Source organism: Plecotus auritus, assembly GCF_963455305.1.
Source record: "Plecotus auritus genome assembly, chromosome: X".
In the NCBI taxonomy this organism is placed as follows: domain Eukaryota; kingdom Metazoa; phylum Chordata; class Mammalia; order Chiroptera; family Vespertilionidae; genus Plecotus; species Plecotus auritus.
Window position 1 is genome coordinate 144,184,081 of NC_137784.1, and position 23,896 is coordinate 144,207,976.

A 23,896-nucleotide genomic window follows, 5' to 3' on the forward strand; every position below is an offset into this window, starting at 1 on the left:
CCCAGCAGTAATTGTTGAAATGGCCAATTGATTTTTTTTTTTTTTACAAAGGTGCAAAAACAATTCAATGAAGAAAAGACAGTCTTTTCCACAAATTTTCCTGGAACAATTGGACATCATAGAGAAAGAAAAGAAAAAAATGAGTCTTGACCTAAACATCACACTATATACAAAAATTAATTCAAAATGAATCATGGACTTAAATGTAAAATGTAAAACTATGAAACTTTTAGAAGAAAACGTAAGATAATTTTTAGGACCCAGGACTAAGTGAAGAGTTCTTAGAAATGACACTAAAAGCACGATTCATAAAAGAAAAAAATTAATAAATTGGGCTTCATCAGAATTTTAAACTTTGGTGCTGTGAAATACTCTATTCGGAGGATGAAAAGACAAGCCACAGGATGGATGAAAATATTTGCAAACCATGTATCTGTCAGAAGCTTTCTTTGCAGAATAAGTAAGTGATAATTAAAAATCCAACTGTAAAATGAGCAACAGACATTTCACCAAGGAAGAGCTATGGATGGCAAATAAGTACAGGCAAAGAGGTTCCACATCATTAGTCATCAGGGAAAGACCAAGTTAAACCACAACGAGCTATCTACACTTACTAGAACAGCTAAACTAAAACCTAGCCATGACACCAAGTGCTGGGGAGGATGCAGAGAAACCGGATCTCTCATGCACTGGTGTGGGAATGTAAACTAAGGCTGCTCTAGAAAACAGTTTGGCGGTGTATTAGTTTCATAGCAAATAACCACACGCTTGCTAACAGAAATTTATTCTCTCAGTTTTGAAGGCTAGAACTCCAAAATCAAGGTGTTGGCAGGGCTGTACTGTCTGTCTGAAGCCTGTAGAGTAGAATCCTTCCTTGCTTCTTCCTGGCTTTTGGAGTCTCCTGGCAATTCTTGATGTTCCTCAGCCTACAGTTGTACCACTCCAATCTCTGCCACCATTATCGCATGGCCTTCTTCCCTCTAAATCGCTCCCTCCCCATTACAAAAACAGCAAATGTGGGGGTCGGACCAGTCCGTTCTGTGCTGATGCCCCGCCACCAGTCTCGGTGTGCTTTCTTCTCCACTTCTCTAGTTGTAGGACTTCCATTCAGCCAGCTTTCAGGCAGTTCTGGATGATGGTTGTTCGGTAATTTAGTTGTAATCTTGCTGTGGTTGTGGGGGGCGGCGAGTACAGGCATTTACCTATAAATGCCTGTTCTCTCCCCTCCTTTCTTTAGTTCATTAAATCCAGCCATTGGCTTTCGGGCCCACTCTAATCCGGATGTCTTCATCTGAACTTGATTACATCCTGACTAATGTACGGGCCTTAAAATACTTTACCTCCAATTTCCCCTTCCAATTTTACATGTTATTGCCAATATTTTAATTCTACCTTGTTTTTAATAGTCAAATTAATCATTATTGTATCTTTGTTATTTTTTTAATAGTCAATGCCCAGTTAGATTCATCTGCATATTTACCAATTTCTTTCTCACTTCCTGCATCTTGCATCCTACATTGTCCTTTAGGATTAAAAACATTTCTTTCCAACGTGAATCCTTCCGAGAGTCTTAGGGTGACAAGACTATGAGTGACAAACTCCTTCTGTCTTTGTCTGGAAAATGTCTTTATTTTATCCTTGGAATACCAAATTTAATCACATGGTGTGGCAGCTATGAAAATATGCCATTCAGATCTCTTGCTATGGGAGTGTAACTGACAGATGGCCTCACTGCTGCACTCTCAATCTACCGCCACGTTAGCGTGGAGGCCACCGAGGCCACACTTCACACAGGCTGCTCTCAGTCAATGATTGAGCATGGAAGGATACTAAGACAGACCCACTGCTGCAAGACACGGACTCCTCTGGATGGCTGCTTTGTCTGGAGGACTCCTCCTCAGCCTGGCTGAACCTTTCGTAGAACTGCACGGCAATCTTTCAATCTGCCTGTGCAACCCTTCCTCTACGCGCCGGGTCAGATCTGCACTGTGGTCTGAAGACTTCTCACGCTCTGGGACTCCCCCCCTTTTTACGTTCCCAGGCATTTCCTCCATTCAATCTCTTGCATGTCGTCTCATCTTGGTTTCTCCTTCTCAGAGGACCTAGCCCAGCCGTGGGCAAACTACGGCCCGCGGGCCGGATCCGGCTGTTCTATCCGGTTCTCTTGCTCTCCCCTCCGCTCCTTGACTTAGAATTTATATTAGTTCACACAAACACTCCATCCATGCTTTTGTTCCGGCCCTCCGGTCCAGTTTAAGAACCCATGGTGGCCTGCGATTCAAAAAGTTTGCCCACCCCTGACCTAGACTAACAGGCATGGTTTGTAAATCAAAACAACATAAAATACATCTATAGTAATAAAAGTGTCATATGCTAATTAGACCGGTCGTCCTTCTGGAGAGAGAGAGAGAAGCTGGGACTGTGAGGGAAGCCTGGGTCCCGGCAGCCGGGGAAGAAAGGCCTACTCTTGCACGAATTTCGCGCATCGGGCCTCTAGTACGGTAATAAAAGTCTAAGTCCCACCTTGGCCCACGTCTACCATTTCACTCACCACAACCACATCCACACAGGTGTTCGACCTTTTATCAAATTGTCATGTACCATGTGTACTTTGAGTTTTTAATGGAAATATTATAGAAGATGAATGAAGTCTTGTTTTCCTTTTTCTTACACAAAAGGTAGCATATTGTATGCTCTGAGTCTTATACATTTTATCCTCCAGATCTCTTAAACTTCTTTAAATACTTTCAATCTCCATGTCACAGAATTCTGAAACATTTCCTTAAATCTATCCTACAGTTCATTTATTCTTTTTATTTGTGTCTAATTTGTTTTTTAACTTATCCATTGAATTGCTTTTCAGTGCCTGTATTTATTTTATTTTTTAAAAAATATTTTTATTGATTTCAGAGAGTAAGGAAGAGGGATAGAGAGATAGAAACATCAATGATGAGAGAGAATCATTAATCAGCTGCCTCCTGCACGCCACAGCCTGGGCATGTGAACTGACTGGGAATTGAACCATGACCTCCTGGTCCATAGATCGATGCTCAACCACTGAGCCACACTGGCTGGGCAGTGCTTGTATTTTTTTAATCTTTATATTTCTATGGCAATTTTTCCTAATCTAGCCATTCTTTTGTCGTAGTGGCTTGTTCTTTTCTTAGTGTTTTGATCCTTCTTTTAGGTTTCTAATTATCTAAAATATACTGATTTTATATTATTTCTCAAGTTTTATTATAATATCTCTGGTTTGGGGGGATCTAATCCTTCCACTTAAGTCTGCTGATTTCTGCTTGTGATAAGTTATTTCCTTATAAGGTCTTATATATTTTTTTAAAATATATTGTATTGATTTTTTACAGAGAGGAAGGGAGAGGGATAGAGAGTCAGAAACATCGATGAGAGAGAAACATCGATCAGCTGCCTCCTGCACACTCCCCACCGGGGGTGTGCCCGCAACCAAGGCACATGCCCCTGACCGGAATCGAACCCGGGACCCTTCAGTCCGCAGGCCGACGCTCTATCCACTGAGCCAAACCGGTTTCGGCGGTCTTATAATTTTTTAACGTAAGTTCAACATTGGTGGGACATTTTATTTTTCTATGTGTGTCCAATTCTTTGCACTTACTTTAGCCCGGTGTATCAATTAGGGTCCAGTCAGCAGACGGAAACCACACCAGTAATTTGAACATCATTAGTACAAAGAGTTATTCAGGAGTTAAAGTTGCTTGCTGAAAGAATAAAAGAAAAATCTGAAGAACACAGGAACAGCCTTATGTGGAGCAGCTACCATCTCTAGAGCTGAGGGAGAAGATCCAAGGATACAAAAGAAAAACAAAAACAAAAAAACCTTGTCAGAGGGGGTGGGTTGCAGCCCACGGGATGGTGGACAAGTCTTCTAAGGTGTGACAGGTCAGAGCTGCTCCACAAGTAGCAGGGCCAAGACTGGCGAAGAGGGAGCTGCTTGCCCGGGTGCTGGTGAGTTGGGGCTAGTGAGCTAGGGCTGGAGAGCAGGGAGCAGCGTGATTGGATACTAGGGAAGCTGGGAGAGAGAGAGAGAGAGAGAGAGAGAGAGAGAGAGAGAGAGAGAGAGAGGAAGAAGAGGAGGAGGAGGAGGAGGAGGAGGAGGAGGAGGAGGAGGAGGAGGAGGAGGAGGAGGAGGAGGAGGAAGAAGAAGAAGAAGAAGAAGAAGAAGAAGAAGAAGAAGAAGAAGAAGAAGAAGAAGAAGAAGAAGAAGAAGAAGAAGAAGAAGAAGAGGAAGGAGAGAGGGAGGGAGGGAGGGAGGGAGGGAGGGAGGGAGGGAGGGAGGGAGAGACTGACTTAGAGTTAGGGGGTGACAATGAGTCTCTTGTACACTGCTGGCCAAATGATGCCTGCTAGGAATCTGGTGAAAACTGCTGAATGGTAGGCACCACTTGGTCTCCTGCACGCCACCGACAGTTGAACCATAGATTCAGGGGAAAACAAAATCACCAGACCAGAGAGAGGAGCGCCTGCCGCTGCTATGCTTTGCACTGTTCCTTCAGCACCCTCACTTGGCAGAGCCTGACATTACACCATCTGGCAAAGGCCAAATGTTTACAAGATCCAGCACCACAAAGCAGGGCCAAGGAAGGTGGGTTTAGAGCTGAGAGGCAGCGAGGTGATAATTGGCACATCCGGTTCTTGAGGAGGTATCATGGGACCAGGACCAATTTTTTCATGTTGATTTTATAGTGTGTGATAACTGAACTATGTGGGTAGTATAAATTTGGACTTCAAACCCAGAAGAGGCATATTCCTAAGATTTTGATTTTTCAGGGAGATCCTCTCCCCTCAAAACCTCCCACACAGCATTGCCTGCTCATAAAGGTGGCCCCACTCCTGTGTGGCAGTTATTCAGACAGCCATAAAATGTCCATGCAGCGCTATCTGGTTTGGCTCAGTGGACAGAGCTTTAGCCCATGGACTGAAGGGTCCTGGGTTCAATTCTAGTCAAGGGCACGTACCTTGGTTGCAGGCTAGATCCCTAGCCCTGGTCAGGGCCCGGCCCTGGTCAGGGTGTGTGTGGGAGGCAACCAATTGATGTGTCTCTCTCACATCTATATTTCTCTCTCTCTGTCTCTCCCCCTCAATTCCACTCTCTCTAAAAATCAATGGAAACATATCCTTGGGTGAGGATTAACAACAACAAAAATGTCCATGCAAAAATACTTATATATTTTACTACTGAAAGAAGTACATTACAGATTAATTCAGATAACTAAAACCTATCTAGAACTTTTTATTGCTCACAATGCCAGATTCATTACAGGAACAAAAATCTATAGACAGAATTAAATAACTCAAAGAAATATAAGCACAAAACCAAGAATAACCATAAAAAAAGATTAGCAAACTACCCATACGGAATAAACAGTTAACACAGCAGGCCAAAGAAGACTTTAAAATTAAGTATAATATTCTCAGAGATAGTAGAGGAAAGTGCATGAGGCAAAAGATAAAACTAGATCTTTTAGAAATGAAATATATGATCACTGAAATAAAACATTCAAGAGATATGCTAAAAAGAATAACAAACACACCCAGGAATGCTATTAAAAATATTTACTGATGCCCTGGCTGGTGTGGCTCAGTTGGTTGGAGTATCCTGGTACACTGAAGGGTCACCAGTTCAATTCCCAGTCAGGGTGTATAGCCGAATTTCAGGTTCGATCCCCGGTGGGGGCACATATGGAAGGCAACTGATCCATGTTTCTCTCTCACATCATCAATCTCTCTCTCTCTCTCTCTCTCTTTCTCTCTCTCTCTCTCTCTCTCGCCCTTCCTCTCTCTTGAGAATCACTGAAAGGCATACCTTCAGGTGAGGATAAAAATAAATGAATAAATAAATAAATGGTTGGGAACAACTCTTCCCCACATAGGCCTCTTTAAAAATACACACACACACAGCCGAAACCGGTTTGGCTCAGTGGATAGAGCGTCGGCTTGGGGACTGAAAGGTCCCAGGTTCGATTCCGGTCAAGGGCACGTACCTTGGTTGCGGGCACATCCCCAGTAGCGGGTGTGCAGGAGGCAGCTGATCGATGTTTCTCTCTCATCGATGTTTCTAGCTCTCTATCCCTCTCCTCTCTCTTCCTCTCTGTAATAAATTAATAAAATATATTTTAAAAAAAATACACACACACACACACACACACACACACACACACACACACGCCCTCACTGGTTTGGCTCAGTGGATAGAGCGTCAGCCTGCAGACTGAAGGGTCCCAGGTTCGATTCCGGTCAAGGGCATGTACCTTGGTTGTGGGCACATCCCCAGTAGGAGGTGTGCAGGAGGCAGCTGATTGGTGTTTCTCTCTCATCAATGTTTCTGACTCTCTATCCTTCTCCCTTCCTCTCTGTAAAAAAATCAATAAAATATGTGATACCTTAATCAATAAAGAAATTTAAAATACAAAAAAATATATATTTTTTAAAAATTACACACACACACACACACACACACACACACACACACACACAGTATAGCACAAGGATCAAACAATCAGAATATACACCTAATCAGTAAGACTTGGAACAGTATGCCCTTAAAACTGTATGCTGGCTTAACTTCAGCCTTAAACGCAGATGAAAACTGAACCAGGAGATTTTTCCGGAATACAGTGCATAGGAACAAAGAAATGAGAAGTCTAAGAGACATGGAAGATGGATCCAGAAGTTTAAGTATCCACACGATAGCACTTCTTCACGGATACAACAAGATAGTGGAAGGGAAGGAATGAAGAAGTAAATGTTATCAGACCTCAGAAAGGACACCAGTCTTCAGGCCCTTAGGTCTCACCACCTGCACTGATGGTTTTACTTTCACAAAGTCCTTTACCTGCATACATTATTGTGAAACTGTGATCTTATCATTCAGAGAAAATCCGAAGTGCATTCAGGGGAAAAAATAAACTGAGTAGCTACCAAGAAATGAGATCAAATCCACAACAATGGATGCTATAAGACAGTCCCTTGAAAACTGAGGGAAAACTGTCTCGATCCTAGAATTTTATACCAAGCCTCAGTAGCGTTCAGCCTCAAGGGCTAGATGAAACACTTTTGCTTTGCACCCCTAAATTGTTTTTCCCAAACCCCGACAGCTGCAAACTTTCTGTGTCTAGATATGTAAACTATTTTTGAAAGAATTATTTGAAGATGTGAAATGGCAAAATAAAAATGAGTCAAGAAGGAAGAGAAAATAAAACAAATCTAAGTAAACACTGGTGGGGAAAAAAACCAACAACAGTCCCACTAAATGCCCAGGTGACCTCAACATGGGAGGGACGCAGGTGGAAGAGAAAACTGAATGTATGTTAAGGCTCTTATTTTGTTGGGTAGGGTATGGAGTTAAGAGAAAAAGATATAGATATTTGCTAGGTACATGTTTTTTGAAATATAAGTTCAAATAATATAACAGGAACAGCTGTATGAAACAAACAGAATTACTCAGTAAATTATATGTAGCACTACATTTCCGTTACGGCCAGTAAAGTAGGCCCATCAGAAAATGGTCCTTCTCTACTTAGAATCTTTAATATCAATTTGAAAAGGGGGCTATTGGAAATATTTACTCAACAGTTATTTGGGGGCCCAACTCTGTTTTAAGTATAGTTGCTTTCCTCTTCTTCATCTCCCCAGAAGCAGGAGACACAGAAGAGTGTTCCGTAGACAAGATGGGACGTTTAAACACAAAGCACAATATACAAAAACTGCTGGCAACACAGGATTTTCAATGGGTGTGATGCAAGAATGTTTAAAACATGCAATGCCTGACCAAGTAGCCAGGGGCACTGAGCTCTTTTCCCTTAAACTGTCAAATTAAAAAAAAAATGACAACAGCCAACACAATAGCCATCCGGTGTGAATGAATCAAAATTATACTTATTTTTGTCCGATCGGCACATATATATATATATATATATATATATATATATATATATATATATAGTTTTTGGTGTGCCGCAGAATATTAGTAATTAGTTTATGTGCGCCATGAGACGAAAAGGTTGAAAATCGCTGCAGAGTACTGGTTATTTATCCTTGTGATCACCTGTCTGACTGGGACCTGTGGCTTGCTGCAGTGCTGGGCGAATGACTTAATTTTTCTAAGCTTCAGTTTCAACAACCATAGAATGGGAATAACAATAGTACCTACCTCATTGGGTGGTTGTGAAGGTTGAGATAGCCTATGTAATGCACTCAATTTCTTGTTATTTCAAACAATAATAATGTGTCTTGGGGGCGCATAGATAATTTCCAGTCATGGAGATTAGGGAACACACACTTCCTTGGAGAGATAATATTTGGACTAGGTTGTGAAGAACAAATAAAATGTTTAATATGTAGAAATGGGAAAAGAGGTCTATTCAGGCTGAGCTAACAGCATTAGCAAATGCATGGAGGCAGGAAATTAAATTGGGTCAGGTCATATAATACATTACAGGAAATATTAGCAAATAAAGCTTGAACAGTGGTTTGATTTTATATATTTTGGCAAAATAAATGGAAAAAAAAATTGAGTCCTGACAGAATTTCTTAGATTTCCTCCTTAATTTTGCTGCCCTGTGTCCCACTGAATAGAACTGAATAGCACAGAAGTTACCCATTTCACATGTGTTGGTATGCTAGCCCAAAGTTTGTACCCATTTGTGAGAAACATCCATCAGCTGCCTCCTGCACACCCCCTACTGGGGATGTGTCCGCAAACAGGGTACATGCCCTTGACCGGAATCAAACCTGGGACCCTTCAGTCTGCAGGCCGACGCTCTATCCACTGAACCACACCGGTCAGGGCTAAGAGGAAATCTGTTGAAGGGCTTCTAGGAGAGTTTTGCTTTGTAATGAAAAGGACAAATACCTGGGAGCATTTTTCTCTCTCCACTTCATTCCATGTCTGGAGTTGCAGCAGCTATCTTGTGACCATGAAGGTATGAAGCAGAGGACCCTAATCTCCAGACACTTCATTATGTGAAAAAACGAATTCCTATCTCCTGCTAGCACACTACCTGTTCTTGCAGTCCAAATCATTCCTAGCTCACACAATGGGGGATATCTGGCTTTGAGTTTTAAAAAATAAAATAGCACTAGCTTCCACTCAGGCAGAGTTCTTTTATCATTCTCAAGTCAGTGCCCAGTCCCAATGTGAAACCGAATCTGGTGTTTTTGGCTGAGGTCAGTCTAGAACTGGCAAAGTCTGGAAATGGGCTGTGACAATTACATACCAGAGACAGACGAGTTTCATGTTCAGTGCCACTCTTCATCAATACAGGTTTCTGCATGTTCTGTTGTCAAAGAGAAAAGGCTTTGACATAAATAATGGCCTATAATATCAGAGTAATTGAACGCAACATCCATAGAGAGGAAATAACAGACTGATATGGAAATCCAGCGTGACATGACTGTTACTTTGCTGCCAAATATAAGGCAATGTAGTCTAAATTTTCTGCTGTGAAAGAAATGGTAATACAACGATTCCAGGAAACCATACAAGCTTAACCTGATATCAGATTTCAAGGTAAAGATTCATCCACATGTATTTTTATATCCTGGTGGCCCTCAAAGTCAAATAGTTTGGATTCAATATAGTCTAGGTCCCAATACAACAAATCTGAGCGTTCGTTTTGGTTTGGCAAAAAGATAAAACTCTGAAAATTGGGAAAATATATATGTAAACGAGATTACTGAGGAATTAACCATCTCATAGTTTTTGGCAATCGTATTTTGGACCCTGGTAAACCACTACCTATCCCTCAACAGTACCTAATTCAACAATCTTTGGATATAACATTCATAGGAAAGAATTTTGGCCATGTTCAAAAATAGAAAATAAAAATTATAATTCACATTTTCTTGAGCGTTGCTTTCTCTCTAAACTTTGCTCCTAACGTAGAATTGGGAGTTCCCTTCCCCTTTTGGCTCAGTGTGTCTTATTTAAAAATCTCTAGAAATAATGGGCTAAAATTTTGAAGTGCAAATGAATTCTATAGAAATCTCTCCACTGGTTTATGGGAGAGGTGGCCACCACGGTCTCAAGGGTCCTTTGCATGGCCTTGCTGTGTGTGCCTGTCTCTCTAGGACAAACACGCTACCATTTTCTTTCCCACCTGCTCATTTTTTCTACCAGCACCATTTTTGCCTGGTGCCTATCCTCTCAGATGGAAGGTGGGTTATCACCTCTTTCATGAGCTTTCATGTACACCACCTGCCTGATTTCCAATAATCCAAGTGTATCAAGTCTCAGTCCTCTTCCTGTATTTTCAACCTACTTTCCTTTATTTATTTATGTTAATCACCACCCAAGGATATTTTTTTCCCCATTGATTTTCAGAGAGGACGGGAGGGAGAGGAGAGAGAGAAACATCCATGTGAGAGAGACATGAATTGGTTGCCCCCTCCCCTCAATGCGCCCCTACTGCGGCGAAGGTGCGCCCTTCAGTGAGAGGGCCCGCGCTCTAACCACTGAGACACACTGGTCAGGGCCCTATTTTCCTTTAGAACATCCTTTTAAATAACGAGTTTTCCATTTTTAAAGGTATCTATTCAAACTCCCAGAAAGTTCAATGAAATCTAATCTTATGGGTGTGACTCTTTTCTAAAACCCATCCACCCACTAACTTTTTCTTTTATTTGCAAGTCCGCTGTATTCTCTCTAGATACCAGAACCTTACTGCCAAACAGAAAGTGGTTAATATATGCAGTAAGGCAGAGTTAAAATCCTACCAGTATCACCCAGAATCAGAATCGGAGCGTTAGAAAAGACCTTAAGGGCCATGTTGTCCAACCATCTAGCTTTTGTGTGTATGTGACCACCAGGGGTTTTGAACGTAATACTTCTCAAAAGAGGGTTCCGGTTGGGGGGGGGGGAAACTTCAATAAAACAAATCAACTCCAAAAGAAATGGTAATTGGAGCTAATTTGTTTAAAAAACGTGTTTGCTCGCCGAGGTCGCCTGCTTGGGGTCGGGGGAGTCGGCCCTCCCGCACTGCACCACGGTGACCCGTGTGCAAATGTGTTTTGTCACCACAAAGGAGGGAGTCAGCCTTCACTCGGAAGGTTACACCTTTAGAAGGTCCTTCTGGAAGGACTACCCGGGCCAAGAGGGAGAGGATCTTCACCGCAGGGAACGGGCGGGTTACAGACAGGACTCTGCAAAAAGGCTGCTGGGAACGGGTCGCAGCAACGGGCGCTTTTTAACCGAATTTCTACTTCAGCTGCACCTCGCTGGGAAGCTGGAAAAACCCCGAATCCAGACCTCACAGGAGACCAATCGAAGTACACGCTGTGGGGCTGGCATAGTATTTTTTAAAGCCGCCCCTTGGTCTAACGTGCAGGCGAGGTTGAGATCACCATTTTAAAGTAGAAGTCAGATAGGAAAGGTGGGTTTGGAGGGGAAGAGAGTGGCGGGGGGGGGGGGGGGGGCACAGATGAACCGAAAGCCCTCGGGCAGGGCGGCTCCCGCAGGGCAGGGACAAGGAGCGGCTGAGCGCCAGCGGGGAGGACCGAAAGGCTGCTTTTTGTGCTAAAACTGCCTGGATTCGGGGGGTCGTAACGAGATCAGCAGCCATCCAACTCCATCAGAGTGAAATTATCCGGCCAGCGGCCTTGCTTCTACCTCCAATCATATTTTCTTGCACCTTTTCCCACAGTCATAAAAAAAAAAAAAAAATGACGGAAACGTATTCTATCCCACGAAAGGCGCATGAGCGGACTGTGGGAGGTGCAAAGGCCTGAGAAGTCACAAGCCGTGGTCATTTCTTCGCGATTCCAGAAGCACAACTCACGAACACAGAGGAGGAGCGTGTCCCGGCCGCACCCGGGAACCACCCGGGAGCGCGGAGAGTTACCTCGAGCCAAATCGCAGCCTTTTAAAACCTGAGGGCCGCGAGGGCAAGGGCGGGGCGACTGCTGACGTTCCCGGTGACGTGCCGGCTCCCCCCACACAGCCGCTTCCGGTGGCGCGCGGCCGCGCTTCCGCTTTTCCCGCCCGCGCGCCGGCCCCGCCCCGCTCCCATAACCCCGCCTCCCTCCTCCCCGCCTCCTCCCCGCCGCTAGCGTCCCGGCGCCCAACTGCCTGGAGAAAGGCCAGGAACTGTCGGAAGTCCCCCTGCAGGTTCCCCTTCCGGTCTGCTATCGACTTCCGCTTTGGGCCGTCAATATGGTTGCTGCGGCTGCCTGGCGAAGCGGACTCTGATCCGTGGCGGAGGCGCAGCTTCTCTGCGGCAGCCGTCCCGCTTCCCCGCCCTCCCCCCCGCCCCTCGCTGCCGTCCCTGGGGCTGGCGGGCTCCTTGCTTCATGGGGGCGGGCCTCCGCGCCCGGCGCTCGGCTTCCTGTTCAGAGGCGCTTTGGCGGTAGGCGGCTGACTCTGCCCGCGCCCACCTCGGCGCGGTGACCGAGCCCCCCGGGAGGCTCCAGGGCCGCTGCGCCTAGCCCGACCCTGTGCCGCCATGCCCCCTGTGCAGCTGGAGAACCACCAGCTGGTCCCGCCCGGAGGCGGTGGCGGAGGCAGCAGCGGCCCCGCGTCAGCGCCGGCGCCTCCTCCCCCTGGAGCCGCCGTGGCGGCGGCTGCTGCGGCCGCGGCGAGCCCCGGCTACCGGCTGAGCACCCTCATCGAATTTCTGCTGCACCGGGCCTACTCAGAGCTCATGGTGCTGACGGACCTGTAAGTGCCGCGAAACCCATGCCTGCTCCGCCGTTCCCCCTTCCCGCCCAAGCGGCGGAGGGGCTAGCACCGCTGTCCTCCCCTAGAGGCTGCTGTTTTCTCCTCTATGCGGGGCCGCTGAGTGTAGATATCGGAACTCCCGGGGCGTAGCGGAGGTGGAAGAGAGGAGCTTCGCATTTGGGGTCTTTCTGGAGAAGCAGCGACCGAGACTTGTTCATTATGCATGCTGCTAGGCTTGCACTGAAAACCTTACCTTCGGGATTTTTGCTCAGGTTGCCAACAGAACTGGATTGCTTTCTTGGCTGGAAGCTTTTTAGCCCAGAGCCCAACGTTAGGGTGGAGGAATATATAATCGAGCTTTTTTTAAAAAAAAAAAAAATCTCAAAAGATGCGAGATCTGTTTTACAGCATCTTGACGGTACATTTTAGATGTGGGTTGTAATTGCTTCCGACTAAGCTTGAACTCGGGAGAGGGATTGTGTATCAGATAATACCATCATTTGGGTCCCAAGTTGTTTTTTTTTTTCTACAACATTTGGGATCTTAACGCATTGAGTGTGAGTAAAAGGTTTTTTTGTAACTGGTCTGCTGTTACAGTTGCTTGGTGTATGAAGGGAATTTATAAATCACCAAGTTACCCGTGAATTGCCTTGGGACACGATTAGGGTGTAATCCCTTCAGAGTAGGGTCAGAACACTGTAATGATTTTCAGTGTGCCGAGAAAAGGCACTATAAAATTTGGCGGTGTATATACTTTACTATTTTGCGTTTTTTATTCCAGGTTCAGAAAAAGTTAAGAATTAGGAGTTTGTAATCTATGTTACTTTTTATCTTTTATCTGTTGCTAGACAGATCAGTGTTGTCAAAGGAAATAATTAGTATATAGATATTAGGCTATACAGTGTCATAGTAATTTGTTGCTAGAGACTGTTAAAATATTTGTTTGCATATGACTAAAAGAATTTGAAAAGGTTCCTCTTATGCCTGTAAAACATTATTCTCACTCAATTCTAACATACTGTACTTTATTGAATGGGACAGAAAAAAAGTCTACCCCTTTCTAATGAGAAACTTAAGAAGATGTCATGATTAGGGATTATTGTAGTATTTGTACTTCTTTTCACCATTTATTGTTGGATTTCATAAAAATCCAAGCGTATCCATGAGAAAATTTCATATATGTGAAGGTTACGTGTCCTATGTATCGCTATGGAGAAGTGTTAAAAACTGCTGCTATGAGTGGCTGTGTAATTTGTTTTCCCACAGGGATTTGTAGGAATTCTTTGAATTATTGTGGTGTTCTTGCTATTTTAAGACTTAGTTATGAAGAGAGGAACATCTGTTTATTGCTGTAGAATAAGTATATCCTTTTAGTCCCATACACTTTATATGATTACGATTCCCATACTTACAGACCCTATATCCAGATGCCTACGTGTAAATACTTAACAGGCATTTAAGTAACCAACTCCTGCTTCCACTCAAATCTCTCCCAACCTTTCCTATCTCACTAAATAGTATCGCGATTCTTCCTATTGTTGCTTCGGCCAAAAATACTGGAATAATTCCTGGCTCCTCTTTTTTCTGGCCCCACAGTACAGTTCAACAGCAAGCCTGTCATCTTTGACTTCAGAATCTGACCACTTTTCCGTATTCCCATCAAGTGTTAGTCCTTCGCCCATGTTACTTCCGTAGTCTGCTCACTGCTATCTCTCCTGCTGCCTTTTCCCTCTTCAGTTTTTTCCTCCAAAAAATAGCCAGGATGATCCTTGGAAACCTGCTCACAACCCTATTTATAGGGTCACCTATTTATAGGGTGACCATAAAATTTATGGTTGAAATCAGGACGCTTTGGAGCATGAAAGATGGGGCTGTTAGTAGTAATGTCAAAAGCAGCAGGCATAAACTGAAACTATCTGGGGTAAACCAGGAATGTGGTCACCTTAGCTTTAAGGCCCTAGATCAGGGGCGGGGAACCTTTTTTCTGCCAAGGGCCATTTGGGTATTTATAACATCATTTGCAGGCCAAACAGAATTATCAGCTTAAAAATTAGCCTGCTGTATTTGGTCAAATATTTAATTAACTAATGCCTTGGCAGGGCCAGGCCAAATGATTTCGTGGGCCTTCTACAGCCCTCCGGCCACATGTTCCCCACATTCATTCATTCATTAATGTGCCAAATCAGTGAATAATCAGGTACTCCCCTACAGTGATCTCCGCCTTCCCTCCCTCACCTCTCACTTCACTTGCCACTACGCTGCTCCCTGCTTCTTCTGTTTCAGGTACTCGACCTCCTTGATGTTTTCTGATAGCTCACTCGCCTCTTAGAACCTTTGCTCTTCTCCCAGAAGTCTGTGAGGTTTGCTTTCTCACTTCCTTTAGGTCTTTGTTCAGACTTTCTCTGACTGTCATGGGAAGCTCTGCCTCCTCACTCTGTCCTTCTCTACTCACTTTGTTTTGTTTCCTCCCCGCTCTGGAAGCTCAGTGAGGATGGATTTTGATTTGATTGCTACTTTCCCCATGGCCTAGGACAGCCTTGGGCAAACTACGGCCCGCGGGCCGGATCCGGCTGTTCTATCTTGCTCTCCCCTCCGCTCCTTTACTTTGAATTTATATTAGTTCACACAAACACTCCATCCATGCTTTTGTTCCGGCCCTCCGGTCCAGTTTAAGAACCCATGGTGGCCCTCGAGTCAAAAAGTTTGCCCACCCCTGGCCTAGGACAATGCCTGACATAGTAGGGGATTACCTGATTATTCATTGATTTAACACATTAGTGAATGAATTTTCAGAATGGTCATTGTAGATCGTGGAGAATTTTATGGGAAGATTCGTTGTTGATCTTGATAGATCAATTTTTTTCTCTCTTGATTTGTGGTTACCAAAATTCGTTTAGGGACTTACCTTGGAAGTTCCTAAGTGATGTATTTTTCCTTGTTCCAGGTAGGAACTGTCAGGGTTAATGTATTAATAATGGAAGACCAGTGTTCTTATAAGAGTCTTATTTCTGCCACCTTTGATGCTTGTCTGTGAACTAGCGAATGAGAAAGCAGCCTTAGCATTTAAGGTGATTTGGGTTAGGCCCCAGATTTCTGGTTTTTTCTTTGCTTGTCCACTTCCTCCTTCTGCCACACTCCCCCACCCCCCAATACACAGGCTCCCATCTTAGAGTTTATACTCTGCCTTGACTTTTTAGAGACTTAGCGTCTACTCTTTTTTAAACCTGTTTAAATTAAAATCAGAAAATGCCAGAATTTCAGTCTTGTAAACTTAACCCACATTTAGGTATAAATAAGTTTCTGTGACTTACCATTTCCAAAAGATTAGCATTTTAAGGCTTTTGCCCCAAATGGTGGATTTGTTATCTGTAAAGGAATTTAAAATAGATTAGGAGGAATTTGGGGGGGGGGGGGGACATAGACAGCAAAGCCTGTCCTTTGTCCCTGAAATGACCCCACCTGTGACATGGGCTGATCCTTTTAGGGGCAGGTGGGAGAGCTGGAGCAGTGATTCCTGTGCTTTCTACCCCAAAGGCTCCGCTCTGTTCTGTCTCTCTTACACCCGTGGTTCTTATTCTCGCCTTCCCTTGAGGACAAGGGGCCTGTTCCCAAGAGCTTCCACATGTAGAGCAACTCAACAGCTGCTTTTACTTCCGATCTTCCAATAAAGCCTGACTTTCCGCTTCATCCTCTGGTCTGCTTGTTCTTCCAGCACCTACCTAGTTTCCTTTATTACTGGGGTGCTATCCTCAGCTTCCATCCACTGTCTACCATAGGAATTGGAGGTGACTGTAAGCCAGAGCTTATTTTAAATTTTCTTTAAAATATATTTTATTGATATTTTACAGAGAGGAAGGGAGAGGGATAGAGAGCTAGAAACATCGATGAGAGAGAAACATCGATCAGCTGCCTCCTGCACACCTCCCACTGGGGATGTGCCCGCCACCAAGGTACATGCCCTTGGCCGGAATCGAACCCGGGACCCCTCAGTCCGCAGGCCGACGCTCTATCCACTGAGCCAAACCGGTTTTGGCGTCAGAGCTTATTTTAATAGCTTTCCCTCGTGGGCTTAGTTTGTGTGTACCTGTGGCATGTGGGTGGGAGAAGAGGATCTAAGGGTCCTGGTGTATATTCTAAAGAACGATGAAATGTTAGGGGAGGCTTTGGAGTTCAGGCCATTGCGTCTTGGACCCTGGGGTGATTCAGGAGGCAGATCAGGACCTTTCTGAAAGCATCTGTGGATGCGAGAGTGCTAACCGGTCAGGGGAAAGGGTGACATTGGTTGCTGGCTGTCCTGGAGGACTAGCAAAGCAAGAAATTAAAAAGAACCAAAACCTTACCGGAGCTCTTTGAAAGTAATATAAATAATTTACACCCACTCACACGCAGCATCATAATTCCTGTGGAACCCTTGCTGCCAGCTTTGCCCACCATAACAAAACCGGGAGGATCACTGCTTGGAAGCGAGGCTCCACTGGATATGGCGAGGCTGGCACCTAAGTAGTGCTCTGCATCTGTGCCCATTTAGCCTTAAGATAATGTTTTCGCTGACTCTCTCTGCTACAGTGTGCTCATGTAAAGCTGGGGCTTCATGAATGTCGGAGGCTCATGCAATAATACCTTTTGCAGCATTCTGACCGGAGAAAAATGCTCCTTTGTTCGTTTTTCCCTTATAGCCGTGTTGCTGGAAACTTATAAAAGAGTTGGTAGCCACACAAGCCTGTGGTGGCCGTTTACCTAGTTTGTCTGAAACCTGCCGTGGTTAATAGAGTCAAAGTAAAAACTGTTATCCTGTTTTAATGAAGGTGTGCATATATTTAGTCAATTTCTTTTTTTTCTTCTTAGACTGCCAAGGAAATCGGATGTGGAAAGGTGAGTATGAAAAAAACCTTAAATCTGTGTCTGTGTTGCTGTACCTGTGAGTACGTGTGTGTGTGTATGTGCATGAGAAAGTGAGATTGGGGATGGGCATGGATGGCAGTGCTGCAGATCGGAAACTAGGCGCAGAGAGCTGGGGGTGATTTTTTCCACATCGGTTCTTTGTAATTTCTTCAGCCCTGACAATTCTCGGTGTGAGACCAGCTCTGGATCATAGGTTTTAAAAACCTTTTTTAAGTCACTGACCAGGTCAAGTCCCTGAGAAGATGTAAAATGTAATGGAAGAAGCTAAGGAATAGACTGGCTTTAAAAGTTGGCTGCTAGCTTACCATTTGCTACAATGATGCAATTAGATATCTTTAGAGACTTGACATTTGCCTACTATTGTTGCTGTTTTAGAGTTGAGAGAATTTTGATTCAGTTGCAGTTTGAGGCTTAAGATACAACTAAACACTATTATGTTTCCATAGGCCAAGGAGCAAGATAAATTAAGGTTTCAAAGAAATCTTGTGATGGAGATATTATGGCTACAGCATAGGCTGTTTGACTATATTTTTGGCACTTCTTCTGCTCCTTAGTTTAAGTTTTTTAAATACCAAGTCACTGGAGAGGATTTTAGCCTTTATTAATGATTACATTAATAAAGGTCTCTCCCCCTATCCTCAACTGACCTTTCTGATAGAATTAGACATAGATCAAAAAGAGGTGAAAGAAAAAATTGAAGCGTGCCTGTGTTATGGTTTGGCTGGCCAGTTTTAAAGGAAGAACATGAAAATGAAAGTCAGGATCTGTGCTGTCCACTCTCACGTGGGAAGGGTTCTGGAAAACCTATCCCTTGGGACAGCGTGGTGTCAAAAACCCATGTTACAATAGTCACGAAGGGGGATGTCCTCTTTCTAGGAGAGGAGCCCATTTGGGAAACCGAATGACTACCATACAAACCTGTTTTTTTCTGGAAGAGGGACAGAGACCCCACGTCCTCTGTAAGCCGTCAGAGTGACAGTCAGTGCTGAGGCTCCTGGCACTGAGGTGGCTGCCAGGTCATAATGCACACTTCACCTTTCTGCTGTGTCCCACTCTTGCCTGTGAGGCTTGCTTATTTTCTCTTTTAGGATCCTTCGCTGGCAGAAGTCACAACTGTATTTGCCCCTTGATTCTTCTCCTTATGCTTCCAGTAATATTGCTGGCCGATCCTTAGGAAAGCCTGCCAGGTTATTTGTGGGCTATGTGTGCCTTTTTTTTTACCATTTGTGTTGATTTCAGAGGGAAAGGGAGAGTGTGAGAGAGAGAGAAACATCAATGATGAGAAAGAATCATGGATCAGCTGCCTCCTGCACACCCCCTCACGGGGATCAAGCCCGCAGCCTGGGCCCGTGCCCTGCCTGGGAATTGAACCACGATCCCCTGGTTCACAGGTCAACACACAACCACTGAGCCACACTGTTCGGGCATGTGTGTGCTCTCGATAGGAGCTCGACTCTGTAGTCTTCAGTCAGGATTATACTTCAGCCAAAATTTTATTTTGGTGCCTTGTACCATAGTATTATTGCTGTTGGCGAGATGCAGAGATGTGGATTGGATCGGCAGGTCGTTGAACAGCTGTACTAAGATTGATAGGTCAGAATCCAGTTGGAGAGAGTTTGAGTGTGCTCTTTGGGTCCTGTTTGGCCCTGGCCTGTCGAATATGTTTCTCAGTGTCTTAGGTGAACCATGAGAGGTCTGATTATCAGTTCTGTACATGACATGAAGTTGAGAGGTCTAGCTAATACATCGAGTGGCAACATAAAGCCTTTCATTAAGCTTTAAAGACTTTATAAGGAGATGATAAAAAACAGTGATGCATAAGTATTGAGAGAAAAAGGAGTGCAGTGGGTGTAGAATAGAAATAGATATGGACAGACCCAGCTTTTACTTTTAGTACTCAACTTACTTTCTTTGCTTGGCTCATTTAACATCTAAGTTTATCATTGAAATTCGTTGGGTACAGCGCTGCATGGCTAAATTCTTTTATTATTTAATTTGTTAAGTTGTGCCCTTGCTTTTGTAGGAATAATACAGTTGCACGCTCTATTTCAATTCTTTCCTCTTACCAAAAGGTTACTAATGCATAACTCATAATTTCAATTATGAAATTCCAAATTTGGTCCCCTATGTGACCCAGTTAACATCTATATAGTAACTTTATATCTGTGAGTTTACTATATTTTAGCAAACAACTTTTATTGCAGTATGAAATTTTTAAATGTGATTTATTGCTAAAACATTCTTTTGGATTTATGACTGAGATAATAAAGCATATGCAGGTGGTATATAAAACATAACAATACTTTATATGTATTTAGATAAATATTTTAAGTGGTTCATTTTGTTGTAATGGTTTTAAACAAAGATTGAGTCATACTTTAGCTCAGATTAAATAAACTGTGAAGTTCTCTTTTAAATATGCTGATTTATTAAGAATTGTTTTATTTTTATAGGAAAATAGAAATAGTACAGTTTGCTAGCCGGACACGTCAACTCTTTGTCCGATTACTAGCGTTAGTAAAATGGGCTAATAATGCTGGCAAAGTGGAAAAATGTGCGGTGAGTTAAACTTTTGATTTTATTTTATATAAAATAACTTTGTGGAATGTTAACTTACAATAGAGATTCTGATTTTAGCTTTAACTTATATATGCTGATTTGTTTTGAGAAACATTACTTATGTGAATAGCATTTCTGATGATAATGTATAATATATTTCTGTAGAAGCTTAGTATTTGCTTATGGACAGAAAGAAAACTAGGCAATATCGAGACATCATTAAGCTAGAAGATATTAATTCAGAGACTTTAACTAAATGGGGGGAATGGTTAACTTATATTTGTATGGTTCCTTAGTTTGCAAAGTACTCCCTTAATTTTTGCCTGTTGATTCTTGACAGCCCTGTGAGTATGACAGACAGTATTTCTTATTTTACAAATGAGCAAACAACAAGTTTCCTAGAAGTGAAGTGGCTTCTTCAAGGTCACAGATCTGATACCAGCATATATCTGTTTGTTTATTCATCTACTCATTCTCCAAACATTTATGGAGCACAGGTTATGGGATATGGTGGATGGAGACTTGAATAAGGAGGCATAGCCCCTGCCCTCAAGGAGCTCACAGTATTTTGACTCTTGAATAACGCTTTTGAATTCAAAGGACTGACATGTAGTGAAGTGGACCAAAGATGCTAAAAATCTGTTGTCTGTTGATATGATTGGGGAATAAAGGTTTGTAGACAGAAAGTCTTTTGTACACTATAAAACATCATTGAAAGAATAATGCTTTATTATAAGTGTTATAAATACTTAAACAGGTTTATTCCAAGCTTATTTATCAGAAATTTTACAGTTTATTTCATTGTTTTGGAAATTTGGGCACCAAGTCTAAATAAGTCTATTTTGGCTGAAGTGAAGAAGCCTGGTATAGTATTTCTGAAAAACCGAAGGTGTCTTTTCAATAATTAGTTAATTTGGGGTAATCTTTTCTTAAAGATGTCCAAACTTTCAGTGCAAAGTTAGGTATTACTAAAGTATATCAAATCCAAGTGTTCAATTGTTCAAAATGGTGTTAAATTCTAAATTATACCATGGGTATTTAAGTTACCTGTTTGATACTACTGATTTGTGCTTCAATAACATATCAATCAAAAACCAAAACCCTTGCTTTTGATATCAAGCCATAATTGCATTCATCTTTCACTAATTCATAGTATAGTATTCTGTTATTTTTTTGAATTGGCTATTCAAATAAATCATTCTGATAAAGTCTCATTAAATTTGTTGTTTCCATTTTGTGAATGTAGATACAGATGTGTTTATGTCAAAGATAAAGTCCATCAGCTGGAGAATTAGAGGATTATTCGTGTTTTGACACTTCTGTTCTCAACCTAATGATTATTTAGTGTCTTTAGAGGTGCTTGAGATGAATAGATCATGATCTTTAGCCATGCCAGACATATTACATGTATAGCTGAGTGTATAAATACACAGTTTAGTCTGACTAATGTTTTATCTAAGAAAAAGAGAAATATCTCTTGTTCTATTAGAACTATTTAAAAAAAAACAACAGCTTTATTGAAATGTAGTTTACATATCATACCATCCACCCATTGAAAGTGCACAGTTCAGTGGTTTTTAGTATATTCACAGGTACATGCAACCATCACCGCGGTCAATTTTAGAACATTTTCATCACTTCAAAACTTAAACCATTGCCCTTTTAGCTGTCGTCCCCAAGTACCTGCCCCTAGCCCTCAGCAAGCAGCGATCTGCTATTGTATAGATTTGCCTATTCTGAACATTTCATATAATTGAAATCATCATATGTGGGCTTTTGTGACTGTCTTCTTTTACCAAGCGTAATGTTTTCAAGGTTCACTCGTATTATAGCATGTAGTAGCACTTCATTGTTTTTTGTAGCTGAATTGTATGGTTTTTGTTTATCCACTCACCAGTTAATGGCCATTTAGGTTACTTCCAGTTTGTGGCTATTATGAATAATGCTGCTATAAACATTCATGTACAAGTTTCTGTGTGGACATATGTTTTCATTTCTCTTGGGTGTATACCTAGGAGTGGAATTACTAGGTCATATAGTAGCCCTGTGTTTAATTATTTGAGGAACTGCCAGACTGTTTCCAAAATGCTTGTCCCATTTACATTCCTGCCAGCACGGTAGGAGGGTTCCACTCTCTCCATACAGACACTGGTTCTTGTGTGACATCTCGATTCTAGCTGTCCTAGTAGGTGGGATGGAGCATCTCACTGTGGTTTTTGTCTGCATTTCTTTGATGACTAATGGTTTTGAACATCTTGTCATGTGCTTTTGGCTATTAGTATATTTTTCTTAGAGAAATGTCTGTTTGGTGCCCAGTTAAATTTTAAAGGAAGATTATTAGCCATATTAACAGCTGGTATGTGAGTACTTAAAAGAAAGAAAAGCGAACATGCTGATCATTAGGGATCTCCATGGAGTCACTAATAAGTTACTCAAAACTAAAGTTTTAATCTTTTTTTTTTTTAATATATTTTATTGATTTTTTACAGAGAGGAAGGAAGAGGGATAGAGAGCCAGAAACATCGATGAGAGAGAAACATTGATCAGCTGCCTCCTGCACACCTCCTACTGGGGATGTGCCCGCAACCAAGTTACATGCCCTTGACTGGAATCGAACCTGGGACCTTTCAGTCCGCAGGCTGACACTCTATCCACTGAGCCAAACCGGTTTTGGCTAAAGTTTTAATCTTCATTTATTTGATTTCTAAGTCAAAGGAGTATAGCTGAAGTTAGTATATTTTGAGTTGAGCAAGGTGGTTTAGAGTGTTTTATTAATTACCCATGTTTAAGGGAGAGGGACTTGGGCTGGATAAACTGTAGCACCCCATTAGGGTTGATGCATGTCTTCCTGGAGGCAGGTCGTTGCTAGTCTTTGGCCTTGGCTTTGGCCGGATAAGCATTTTTAGTGTCCCGAGTAAAGGGAGGGTTGGGATGACCTAAATCTGAGTGAAAACCAGTTCAGAAGTTGAGAGAAGGCAAGATTAAAAATGGTTCTAAATATGTTAAAATCAGACACATTCCAGTCCTGCATTAAGATGGGATGGGAAAGCAGATCTTGCTCGTTAGAGATTCGTAAAGATTCATGAACAAAAGATTAAGGCCTTTTAGTTAACTCCAAGCTTGCTGTGTGCTAGCAGTGGCTTCTAATAAAGTAGTGTCGGTGGCATTAATAGAAATCCATTTTACTAGTGTGGGGGCGCAAAAAAAATGTTCCTCCCATCTTTCTAAGTTCTTCTGATTGGGCGAATAATCAAATTAACATGAGACATGAATAGGAGAAAATGCCCAAATTTATTCATCTGTACCTATGGAGGTTACATAAGACTGTGAGACTGGAGGACGCACCGGGCAGTGAGGCTTCTGTGCTATTTTGGACTAAGGAGAGGGAGGCAAGGGGCCTGGTATCTCAAAGAGAGAGAAAGCAGGCAATTTACAGGTAGCTGAGAAAGAGCAAACGTGGTAAACATTCTGGCTGGGCCACCCAGAAACAATGGGGCGCAGAGGGGAGCCCAGCAAACAGGCTTTGCTAGATTCCTCTCTGTCTGCCACTTTTAACTTCTATTATGATGCTAAGGTGCTGCTCCCTTTCTTCAAACCGGCTTTTCTATCTGAATTCCTTTAGCCAGGTAAGGAGGAGGGGCAGAGGTTCTCTCTGAGTCCTGTTTCTTAAAAATAACCAGCTGAAAATATCCCCCAAAGTATATTTGGGGATGGGAAAACGTTGGTCCCTTTCACTAGTCATAGAAG

At 42.7% G+C, this 23,896-nt stretch overlaps 1 protein-coding gene across 3 annotated transcripts in view; it reads left to right on the forward strand.

Annotated features, from left to right (window-relative positions):
• Positions 1 to 12,150: 12,150 nt before the first annotated feature.
• Positions 12,151 to 23,896, forward strand: part of MED14 (mediator complex subunit 14) — a 64,533-nt gene continuing 52,787 nt past the window's right edge. For 2 of the 3 annotated variants that reach the window (XM_080653568.1, XM_080653569.1), the window contains exons 1-3: positions 12,157 to 12,688; positions 17,534 to 17,560; positions 20,044 to 20,149. In XM_080653568.1, the coding sequence (XP_080509694.1) occupies positions 12,474 to 12,688; positions 17,534 to 17,560; positions 20,044 to 20,149 (348 nt within the window). In that variant the 5' untranslated portion in view covers positions 12,157 to 12,473. Of the gene's footprint in view, positions 12,689 to 17,533; positions 17,561 to 20,043; positions 20,150 to 23,896 lie in introns of all 3 variants that reach the window. The other variant, XM_080653567.1, reaches the window with a different exon arrangement.